The following is a 12,738-nucleotide window of genomic DNA, read 5'->3' as shown; positions in this document are numbered from 1 at the left end:
AAGCTCATTGTTAAACATGATCCTTGGGTGGATCCCAATCTAAAGGTAGACCTCCTTAATGCAGAGAATTTTCTATGAATAAGTTGGTTTCCTACCTCTCCAACTTAATCAGGTCTGGAGTGCAGATAATTCCAAGTGAATTTAAGTCACTTATTTTCCTCCTAAAGAAATGCTTTTCAAGGATTTTCTTTCTGCACTGTTGCTGTTTCTCAATTATTTCATAGTTATCCAGTACAAAAGCCATGGCCAGCACTATACAGAATGAGTGGGCATTCCCAAAGCCACCACTAACCCCCAATAGTTCCTATAAAGGGGAAATGAGCCATCTTCTCTGGAAAAAACTCACTGTGGTTCACAGAATCAGTCTTAGAGCTGGACAGGACTGAAGAAGCTTTCTCATCAATCTCCTTCCTTTGGTCAGTAAGGAAAGTGAATCCCAGAGAAGTTAAATGGCTTGTCCAACATCACACAGGGAGTGTCCCAAATAAGATTGGAAACTAAGTCCTTGACTCCCCTGCTACGGTTTTGTCCACCATATCAGGGGATCTCAAAGACAGACCCTCCTATCTGCAATGAAGCCATTGAGACCAGCTCTAAATTAGGGCCTTGATTTCTAGGACTTGTTGAAAAATACTTTGTAGATAAACCAAAAAAATTGACTTGCATGGATCAAACAGATGGAGGGCTAACTGAGCTCCTGGAGAAGTGGAATTTGAGGCAGAGAATTTTAAGGCTGAGGACTGAACAGTCTTTCCATGAGCAGTTCCATAATGAAGCACCCCATTCCTTATCTCCTCTTCCCCGGTTCCTCTTTCCCCATCCCCTCCCTGACTCCTTTTCTCCTTACCACAGGAAGTGGAATCTTTCCATCAGCATCCAGAAGCCATTCTTTGAACTGCATCCCCAGAGCTTCCTTCCGCATCTTGCCCACCTGGGACTTGATTTTTTCAATATTTTCTCTTTGTTCTTGTTTTTCTTTGACATCATTCTTCATTTTGGATATTCTAAAAATACAGGGACAGAGCATTGGAAAACCTCATCCGGTGAAGCCACTTCATCTGACATCGTTTGAGAGCATGTGAGGGTTGAGCACCCTTTGAGGTTCAGTTCCTGTTTCTCCCCAACAACCTTCCCTAATCATTCCAGTCCTTGGGAATCCTTGACTCCTCAGATTCCCCCTAGCACCTGTGCATATCTTTGATTTAGTGTAAGATTTCATTGGAAAGAAGTTTGGAGATCATCATAACCAACTGTTTCATTTTACAGACTAGGAAACTGAGGTCTAAAGATAGCAAGTGACTTGGCCAACATCATATAGTCATTTGTGGAGCTGAATTCAAATTCAGGTTCTCTGGTTCCAAATCCCATACTCTTTCTACTCTACACACCACCAATTTGTTATATAACTATCCATGTGCCTGTGTTTTATCTCTCCAATAAGGTTATAAGTCTCTGCGAGGGTTAAGGACTGCACCTTTTGGGTTTTTTTTTTTTTTTTTTTTTTTTTTTGGCAGTGATGATTCTAATTCTTTTTACAATTTAGATTGGCCATACAAACAGTGATCCCCACCCAGTTTCCCTATAATAGCTTTGTAGAGGGTATCATGGATGTGGAAAAGGAATAAGATCCTGGGACACAAGTTTTAATGTCAATTTTCTTAGAAGCCACTGAATCCAACCCTCTCATTTTATAAAATATATGACCATGAGATGCAGAGGTGAAGTGACTTGTCTAAGATCACCTAGCTAATGGAGATTAGAACCTGTTCTTCCTGCCTCCCAATCCAGCACTTTTTCTGCTGCAAAAATAACATATCCCAGTCCTAAGTTGTAAGCGACTTCTGTTTCTTTGCCTTATATGGCACAGCAATAGGAATACACAGCTGGTTTTCAATAACCATTTTTTAATGTATAAATTAAATTGCTTGCTCTTTTTCTCAGGGAGATTAAGTGCTTTTATCTCATTTATTCTCTGTATTTCTTAAGTGGCTTTAAAGCACTCAGGTTCTTTGAGTAATATCTTCATGAAATAGGTAAATTAGCACTTCAATCAACCAATCAATCAAGGGCTGTGGCAGCCATCCCAGAGTTAAAGTTATAAATACAAAAGGGAAAGAGTTCCTGTCTTCAGAGAGCATCCCTCCTATCAGAGACAGCACCTGGAAGGAAGTGTGCACACACACACAGTGTATGTTATGCATGCATATATATGCTGTGCTGCGTGCATCTGTTGCATGCACTGCACATGCACACATGTGTTGCTGCATTCACATACATGTGTGCATATGTGTGTGCACTGCGTGTGTGTGTGTGTGTGTGTGTGTGTATACACAGGAAGTAGTCCCTATAGAGATTAAAAAAGACTTCATGAAAAAGGTGCCATTTGAATTGAGCCTTGGTTTGGTTCAGTGGAAAGTGTGATGGATTGGCAGTCAAGCCCCTGCCACTTACCACCTGTGTGATCCAGGTGCTTGGCTGAATATGTCTTATTTTATCCTAGTAGAAAGAGGGAATTCTTGAAAGTTTTGGAGGGGTGAGTCAGTACAAGATATGCCATCATAACCATCAACTGGTTTAAGCTCAGAATTCAGATAAATTGTTTTAGTCACACAGTGCACTCCATTTGAAAGTAATGTCAAAGTTAAATGATCTTTGTTTAGAAGTTTAAAAATATCTTAATTTTGTTATACATCTCAACATCATTCATTTGGCAAGTACTATATAATAAATTGGTTTCCCAAAGAAACCCTGCAAATTTTTTAAAAATGAAATAATTTAAGACTGATTATAGAGAATAATTTAGAATCTTCAACAATAAATTCAAATTAATTGTCTTAAATTTTTGTCTAGGATTTTCTTTTTTTCCCCCTTTTTGGGCTTTTTTTCATTTATTTGCTATTTTATTTTTCCCAGTTACATATAAAACAATTTTAAAAAATATTTGTTTTTAAAATTTTGAGTTCCAGATTCTCTCCCTTCCTCCCCTCCTCATTCTCCTCTTTGAGAAGGTACATGTGAAGTTATCTAAACATTTCCATAGAAATGTGAAAGAAATCATCAATTTCTTCCCCCCCAAAAAATAATCTCAAGAAAAATAATTAAAAGAGTATGCTTCAGATGAATACAGAGAGGCTTGGAAAGACTTACATGAACTGTTGCTGAGTGAAAGGAGCAGAACCAGGAAATCATTATACACTTCAACAACAATACTGTATTAGGATGTATTCTGATGAAAGTGGATTTCTTTGACAAAGAGAAGATCTAACTCAGTTCCAATTGATCAATGATGGACAGAATCAGCTACACCCAGAGAAGAAACATTGGGAAATGAATGTGGACTACTTGCATTTTTGTTTTTCTTCCTAGGTTTTTTTCCCTTCTGAATCCGGTTCTTCTTGTGCAACAAGAGAACTGTACGGTTCTGCACACACATATCGTATCTAGGATATACTATAACCTATTTAACATGTATAGGACTGCTTGCCATCTAGGGGAGAGGGTGGAAGGAGGGAAGGGAAATGTCGGAACAGAACTGAATGCAAGGGATAATGTTGTAAAAAATTATCCAAGCATATGTACTGTCAATAAAAAACTATAATAAAAAAAGAGTATGGTTCAATCTGTATTCAGACAACATAACAATTTTTCAAAAGTAAAATAATGTCCTTTCATAAAGAACAAATATATAACTGGTTTCAGAAGAAAAATCATCAACACCACTGAAGCTGTGAAGACATTCAAAGTCAGGATGACGTGAGTGACAAATACAGAAACACAAAGTAAAAATTCAAACCCAGAAACCAAACCACTTTTTCTATTTACCACTGGGATAAACATGTATTATTAGGAAAGATCACTGGGGTTCTTTTTATACAAACGCCTAAGTCGCAGATAGCATGAGTCCTAACAAATTTAAAAGATATCTTAAAAGTGACTTTCAGAATATGTTGGCAAGGCAAGAAAGTCTATCCAGAGAAAATTAGATGTTTTTAATGAGCACAAACTAACTTTTCAAAAGAATCTTGTCTGTAACTTCAAAGGATCAAAAGGGATCCTTGCTTTGCATAGAGTTGCTTAAAGCAACTTGACAGCTAGAGGACACAGAGCACTAGGTCTGGATCAGGAAGAGCTGAGATCAGATTCATACAGTTACTAGCTGTGTTTCCCTGGACAAATCACTTAATTTCTATTTGCCTCAGTTTCTTCATTTGTAAAATGATGATAAAAGCACCTAACTCCCAGGTTTGTTCTGAGGGTTAAATGAAATCATATCTATAAAGTATTTAGTGCAGTGCCTGGCATATAGGTACTTTAAAAATTCTTTCCCTCACTTCCCTTAACCTTCCCTTTCCTCAGCTTCCCCTTTCCTCATTCCTATCCAGAGCTTGGAAAATGATCTAAGTATGAATGTGACTGTCAGTTTCTCATATTTTTCCATTAAAGGTATTTTCCATTTATGTGTAGACCATTTTTATAGAAATGAGAAAGTGGACATACTAATTGTTTCTCACTATTCTTTTCTCAGTTTCCTTTTATGATAATAATACTATCCATGATTTCCATTTCATATGAATTTCCCCCTCTTTAAAATAGTCTCAAAATTGACTCCTGGGTATTATCAAATTTTGTCACCTTCAGAATTAATTTCCTTTGCATGTATTTTTCAAGGTGTTCACCTTTCCCAACTTCATTTTCTTGAAGGCCACTAATGGACCCATAACTTTTAGAGCTTAACTACCATATGTATGCATATAGTGAAAATATTGCTACCACCAGGAGGATAAAGGATTTGGAAGAGAACAAAAATAGATAAGAATTTGAGCAGATTTTCCAAAATTTCTATAGCTATCTAGCCTCAACACTAATGATAGTGCATACTGTGTCAAATAATGATGATGACAGCAAACATCTTAGTTTTACTTCTGATCTGAGAGTAGAGTTTTCAGTATAATGCCAGATCTTGGTTTTAGATAAATATTTTTGTTCACATTCTTAAAAAGCATTTTCCCTTCTATATGATAGGACCTGAATTTTACCCTACATTATGGAAAGTAATGGACAAGCTGGGCAAGAGCTGAGTGATGGCATCTTAATGGGTAAATCATTAGATCTAGTTGGCCAACTATGGTTGAGGATCATTTATTATAGAGTTATCACTAAATCATGACTATTTACCCCAGAGTCTTTTTAATTAGTCATTTAATTACCCAACCCTGGTGAAGTGTGAAAATGAGGTGCCTGGTCTAGCTTCTTCAGCCAACTCTCACAATGGCTCCTAAGCAGAAGGTACTTTAATATCCAGAAAATGGCACTCTTGTGTTCCTTTGGATGTATCATTTTGCACACAAAGCAGAAAGGATGATGGCTCAATTATCTACAAAATTTGGCACCATGCACCTAGCCAATATGGATCATTTGAGTTTTGAAAAAAATCCACCAATCTGGCAGTGAACAGTACAAATAGAGCCTCATTGAGAATGAGGAGAAAAGCCTCTATTTCTATTTTCTGATTTCTTCAGCAAATGGATTTCATCTTTTAAATGTTTACTCATCTGTGATTACTCATATTTTCAATATAAATTGCATAAAATTTATCTATGCATGGAACATTTTCTTTTTCTTTCTTTCTTTCTTTTTTTTTTTTTGGTGAGGCAAGCAGGGTTAAATGATTTGCCCGATGTTCCACTACTAGCGAGTCTTAAGTGTCTGAGGCCAAATTTGAACTCAAGCCCTCCTGAATCCAGGGTTGGTGCTCCACTGAATCATTGCGCTGACCTGACATGGAATTTTCAAGAATGAAATAGATAAGAAATATATATGTGATAATTACAATTCTCTAAGAAATGCTAAATGGATGCATTATCTTATGCTGTCAGAATTTGGTTCCCATAGCAGAAAATTGCAAAAGCAATTTTGCCACTAGAAAATGTTGTAGAATGAGGACCAAAGAGCCTTCAAGGTTTTGTTTTGTTTCGTTTTGTTTTGTTTTGTTTTTGAGGCAATTAGGGTTAAGTGACTTGCCCAAAGTCACAGAGCTAGTCTCTAACACAGGTCTTCCTGACTTCAAAACCAGTGTTTTATCCACTGTGCCACCTAGCTGTCCCTATCTTTCAAGTTTTTAAAAAGTATAAAAGCTTGTAATGTATTGCTATAATAATGATAATAATAATAATAATCCTGCAGAAGATGAACTTACATCTGAATACTTTTATTCAACTACAAAAAAGCAGTCATTTTATCTTAATGTGCAACAAATCTGCGGAACATTAAACATAAAAGAATAATGATAGTAGTTATTTTTCATGGACTGTTTCTATCTAAACAACATTGAAAACAACCAGAAGAATGAGATAATAATAATAATAAGCATTAGCATTCAGGGGGGTTCACAAAATTGCTGCCAAAAAGTCATTTGGCAACCTCCCAATGCCTCACCAGACTGTGGTCTGGTTAATTCAGGAATAAACAGATGACTAAATATGTAGTAAGACTTTCAATTATCTATAATGGATAGGAAATTGATGTGTTAGTTAAATGAGTACATTTTAAAGGATATGATAAGTCCTCAATCAATATTTCATTGTTTGCTTATTTAGTGTAAATAGGATGCTTGGAATCTCTTTAGTATTAACGTATAAGTTGGGGGTGCTTTGCCCATGGAGGTTATATGTATGTTCACCTAGATTTGTTTAAATATAGACAAGAAAAGGGCATGAATAGATATTTCTGGCCTCTTGCCAGTTGCTCTCCAAAGGAGATTTTGATTTTAGCCAGGAAGGTTACAGGAAATTAAGCCACAAATCTGGGCCATTTTGCTCCCCTCAAAAGAGGAGATAACAGACTACAATTATATTTCTCTGTCCCCCCAAATATTGCTAGTCTAGAGGAAATGAATTTCGGACTCAAAACATTCTTTCTTAACTAGGAAGGAATGCCCCCGGCTATATCCAAAAGCTTGACTTCTTTCTTGTCAGTTAGACAAAATCAGTAGCGAATAGCAAACAAAATCATTTATCCAAGTTAATAGTAAGCAAAACTGAGAGAAAGTATACAGATTAGAATATTCCAGATAATAAAGAGTGAATGAGTTCTCTCTCAGTGGGAGTGAGCTATCTCAGCTCCCAATCTCACCAGAGGAGAAATTCCTCCAAGTTTACGATGCAGCAAGCTGCAAGGGATATGTTCAAGCTTCCTCTACATATTGGCTTTTCCCCAAAGTTTTTTCTCTTTCCTGCTATACACAGAATTAAAACTCTCCTCTCCCCAGCTCTCACCAACTCTGTCTCCTAAGAAGACATTATTCTTTCAACCAATGAGGCAGGTCTTAAGCAAATGCCCAAGCCTGAGCCTAAGGTTCCGTTCCATTTAAATCTCATTTGACAACCTTCTTTCTTTAATGATTCCCTTCTCTCTTTTCATCTTCAGTTTTATCTCCTGACTCCTTTCCTCTGTCCCTGAGTATAATATAACATTTCTCTAAGAACAGCCAACAAACATGCTAAGAAAAAACCAGCTCCCAAACTCAGTACAATATTGCATAAGGCTCCAATAAGCCAGGAGTTAAAGCAAAAAATATCTCAGACACGTTTCTAGGTTCAGCCCAGGCTTGCCAGCAACTGTGAGATCATAGCAAAACCTATTTCTGATCTTGGGCATTCTAGACCTTCCTCCTAGAGGCTGAGTTTTTATGTCATAGAAATGACAGATTCATTTTCCATCATGAAACTCTAAGTAAAATTTGGGGGATGATATAGGAAAAAATTCTGGATGTGGGATAGGTAGGACCACCTTTGCTGCCTGGATACCTTGTTCAAGTTATTTGCTTTCTTTGCCCCCCAGATCTTTATCTACAAACGAAGAGGAGGGACTCTATGATTTCTGTGCTTTCTTCCTACTTTAAATCTATGATCCTATGATTACTGTAGCACAATGAATAAACATGAGCTGTCACGATGCTTAGTTTTCAGTCTGAGGCTAAAATTTAAATAAAAAAAAAAAGATCCAATTTTGCGTTCTCCATATACTATGTGTGTCAAATGATGGTTAAAAATTATTCCATCTTCCTCCTTGGAGAGGTGGGGGATTGAATAGATGCAAAATGTTCTATATGCTATTAACCATGCTTGGCTTGTCATTTAGTTCTTCTGTAGTGAGACTAAGGCTTTTCCCTGAGCAAAATATAGCACAAAAGCATTATGGTCCTTGCTGCTGACATATGTGCATATTAAAGACAGGGAGGGGGCTGGCATCCCAGAGAGCACAGACAGTGCTTCCTTAAGTTATTTTTTGTCCCAGCTCAAATACATTTGCAACTAAACCAGAAAGGATCTTGGTACTTATCTTCAATAGAAGACTTTGATCTGCAAAGAAATAAGGATCAAAAGGGAAAGACCTTAGCTGAGGGACAGAGGCTTAGCTTTTATTAGTTGGGTATGGTGACTATTCGATGGCCCTTATCACAGAGAGGTTACAGTCCCTGAATGTTAGCAGACTAAAATCGTTGCTTGACTGGCCCAAAAGACAGGATTCCAGAAGATAGCAAGTATTACCCAGCAGGAATACCAGGGAGTAAGAGAACAGCCAAGCTGGGCATAAGACCAGACAAGCCCCATGAGGATGTTGTGATCAGCAAGAAGAGGGATGATGACATCAGCAAGAATCATTAGTGGTTCTGCAGCATCGGAGGACAGGATCACGCCCTTCAGTGACATGGTGCTTATTTTTAGGAGAACATGCCCAAGGGTTGTTTGGGTTTTTTCAGGGAGTGGGGAGGGAATTTTCTATTACAAATCATCTTTCTCTATCATTTAAAAAAATGCCTTTGCTTTGAATAGAATCTTTCCTTTAGCTGACTAATGAAAAAGCAAAATAACAAAACAAAACAACAACAACAAAAAACACCAGTGGGGGCTCGTAAACTATCATTTTGAGTGGATAAGAAGCCATACAATACTTTGAATATGGGGTAGCTATTCTGAAGATTTCATATGTGACAGAGAGCTACCCATGGTGCAATATATACATCACAAAGGAAAGGTTGCTGGGTAGGTGGGTTTGAGGTATATGCAAAAATGATTTTCATATTAAAAACAAAAACAATCCCCAATTTTAATTTTAAAGAATTTCTGCTGCTTGCTCACTTGCTTTTTTTTTTTTTTTTTTTTTAGCACAATTTCAGCTTTACTGGATTCGGGAAGGACTGATATTTAGAACAGATTGACAAGATGATTGACAACTAAGGAAATTGCTAGACTAAGCATTGATGGGATTTCCTGGTTTAAGGCAAGCATGGGCCTTGGCTCAGTGTTGAGTATCAGTTGGCTTTACAGTATGAGCAGACAGACATCTGTCTAGGAAGTCACAACGTTTCTCAGTTACTGGGGAGATCCACACATGGATGAGATGTTCTCTTTGGCTTGCCAAATCTTTATGCTTATGTCTTCCAAGAATTAATTAATCAGCTAGACCAAGGCTTTTCTGCAATGTATTAAGTTCATCATTTAAAAGAGTGTGTGGACAATTGGAAAGGCCTTTACTCCTTTTCTTACTGTCCCCAAACTCAGAGATGTCACATTTCTAATAAAAATACCCCTGATGAATGTGGTTCAGCTCCATATGAGCTCCACAGAAGCTGCTCTCATATTTTTTGGCAGCATCTCATTCTCAGCTGGCTAAGGGAATTACATGTATGTCTTTAAAAACTGAGGAGTCAAGGGTAGTCATTTAGACTGATATCTTCCTCTTCTAATTAATTATCATGGAGAAAGTGATTTTTAAAAATAATCTTTCCATAATTTGTCCCAATTTGAACTGAGTACACATTCATATTCAATAGTCTATTACTAGTCTTAGAAGGTTGATAAATCAGAGTGAGAAACAGAAAGTCTCTAAGACATCTTTTTAGGTTTGGCAAGACTCCCCAAAGATTATGAGATGTTGGCAAATCCCATTTCAGACCTTGGAAAACCTAGATCTATCGTTTGGTCCCTCTCTGCTACGTCTGATAATTTCATACTTTCTCTTTCAGGACAATATCAAAAAAGCAATCATGTATATTGACGAATGAATAAAAGGCTCTTTTTTTCCATAATTATGTTAGTCTGAAAAGAAGGTAAACTCTTTCAAGGAAGAAACTATTTCATTTTTGCCTTTATAGCACTAGAATCAAACATATTGCCTGAGTATATATAGGTGCATAATAAATGCTTAATTGATTCATTGCATATTGCTCCTCCAAATCTAGCTAAAACTTCAGTGTAGCCTATAATCAACTTTATTTTTGGCTTGTATTTATTGACTTCAATTTATCTGCAATCTCATCAATAAGAATATTCTTTCCAATGGCACAAACAACAATCTCAAAATATTCCATCTGAGGTTCACTCAAAGTGCTAGGAGAATTTTTTCTGTTGTATTCCCTAAAAGGGGTATCAATATGACATAAAGTTAGAAGAATAATATGAGAAGATATGGCACATAACTAAAACAGCTTCAATTCAAAGTATTCAAAGAAATATTGATAGAGAAAAATGGGAAATGGGTAAAGGAACAGATATCAATATAGACTACTATTGCTCACTGTGGAAGCTTACTAGTACAAGGCAATTGTCACAATGGGCAAATCAAAGGCACCTATATAAACCTTGTTCTGCTGCTTACTGCCTCTGTGATAAGTCTCCCTATGTCTCTGCTTTCTACTTGAAATAAGTCCCTGGGCTTCTCTGGGCTTCAGTTTCCTCATCTGGAAGAAAAGGGTATGGAGTCTGATAACTTCGTAACATCCTTTAAAGCTCTATATTTATGATCTCACAAAATCTTTTTACCCAGCAAGTTGACATTTCCTTGTCAAGTGGGTCCTGAGAAATGCTGAATTAGAAAATAAACACATTAGCAAAATCTTACAAAGGAGGGCATGAGCAGCACTGCTTCATAAAACAATAAAAACAGGAGAAAGAAAATCAAGTTTGCAGAAAGCTTGGAATGAAATCCAGTTACACCTGGTTATTCCAAGAATGTTTAAGAATGAAATAGGAAGGAGAAAAATAGGTCAGAGATTTTTTAAAAAGAAGAAAAAAAAAGGTCTGTGGAAATTTTTACAAGTATCTATTTTTTCCATCAGTAACAGTGAAGTCACCACTTTGGGATTCCAGCATCACAATCCTTGAAAAGTTGTATGAGAAAATAGAAATAACACTAAAGAAAAATGATACTGTAAATATAGTTGGACCAAATTAAAAATATATAGCGTAGGCCTGTACTGGAGGCAGTGCCATTTTGAGGGAACTGAGGAATAGATGTTTAAGATACATGAAGGAGAATAAGTGGCAAAAATTGTGAACCTTATTACTACTGAGAAAAGGTTACAAAAAAAGATGTCACTAACTATTGGTACATATATCTTATCTCTCTATCTCATCATCTCTTTAAAATTTGTGAGAATAATTTACAAATGTTTCAAAAGCACTCCTGAAAAGGATAAGGGAAGAGATTAGGCAGACTTTTACAAATATTATTCTAAAGCAGACCATCAATGTCACACAATTGACTAAAAGGTACAGCAAATATAAGGATTTTATATGATACATTTACAATTCATTATCTTTTTTCAAGGGACATTTTAAAGACAGGTAGGTAGTATAGTGGTTAGAGTATTAGAGTTGGTATCAGAAATATCTGAGTTGGAATTCTACCTTAGACATTTACTATCCATACTATGGGCAAATAATGTAACTTCTCTGTTTCTTATTTTCCATACTTATAAATCAAATCTAATAAGAAACATGTGAAGTGTTTTGCAAATCTTAAAGAAATTAATAAATGGTAACTATTACTATTGTTATTGTTAATGTAAACATTTGCATTTGCATTTGAGTTAGTAAAACAAAACACTGCCTCTAAGGTTTTTTTTCCAACAAGAGATCATTTACAAATATGTTAATATTCTGAAGTCCTCAAAAGACACAGTGATGATGATTTTGAGACCTAATTTTTAATATCAAGATATTAATAATAAAACAAAGTGTTCAATCAGGGCAATTGCATAGGTAATTCCAAGCTGAAGGAGATCCTTATACCCTGTAGGATGATACCTTGTTTGCAACTTATAGCCTTAGAGAGTTGTCTGGGGGCACTGACAAATTAAGTGACTTGTTAGGGTTACATAGCCTAAATATGTATACATACATAGATATGTATATATCAGAAACAAGATTTGAACGCAGCTCTTCCTTGCTTCTGCTATACCATACTGTCTTCTATATCAAGGAAGACATAAAATAAGGAAATGTGGGTTTACTGTTTGTTGCTGTAATGGAGATCACCCAGAACAGTCTGAGTGAAAGAAAGATGCCTTAGGGAGATCCTTCAAATGTTCTTGTTGACAGATTGTATCATAATAATTGTTTTAAGCCCTCGAGCACTTGTGGAACCTCCTAAATTAGATCCATGATCACTCAAAAAGGATTTGGCCCAACTATCTACACAGCAAAAACCAAATGGATGAAAAACATCTATATACTATCCATTTGGAAAGAAGCTAGAGAGCTAGCCTGTCACATAGACATAGTAAGTAGATAATGAGTTAAGTTCAGAACTATAGAAGATGGATAATGAGCTGAATCCAGAACTAAATGTATTTGAGGGATTGAGAAGCATGTTCAGGGAACCCAAACTGAAATAAAACCCTATCTTTTTCAGAATTTTTTAAGTGATGCTACACAATGGCATATCCCAGAATGC

The 12,738-nt window shown here is 36.3% G+C and overlaps 1 protein-coding gene across 2 annotated transcripts in view; it reads right to left on the bottom strand.

Moving 5' to 3' along the window:
- Positions 1-12,738, bottom strand: part of EFCAB5 (EF-hand calcium binding domain 5) — a 139,632-nt gene that overhangs the window by 89,893 nt on the left and 37,001 nt on the right. For both annotated transcript variants that reach the window (XM_031967730.1, XM_031967729.1), the window contains exon 5: positions 848-1,004. In XM_031967730.1, coding sequence (XP_031823590.1) covers positions 848-1,004 — 157 coding nt within the window. The remainder of the gene's footprint in view (positions 1-847; positions 1,005-12,738) is intronic.

Source organism: Sarcophilus harrisii, chromosome 4 (genome assembly GCF_902635505.1).
Source record: "Sarcophilus harrisii chromosome 4, mSarHar1.11, whole genome shotgun sequence".
NCBI classification, from domain to species: domain Eukaryota; kingdom Metazoa; phylum Chordata; class Mammalia; order Dasyuromorphia; family Dasyuridae; genus Sarcophilus; species Sarcophilus harrisii.
The sequence above is the reverse complement of the archived record's forward strand: the minus strand, read 5'-3'. Positions and strand labels throughout refer to the sequence as shown.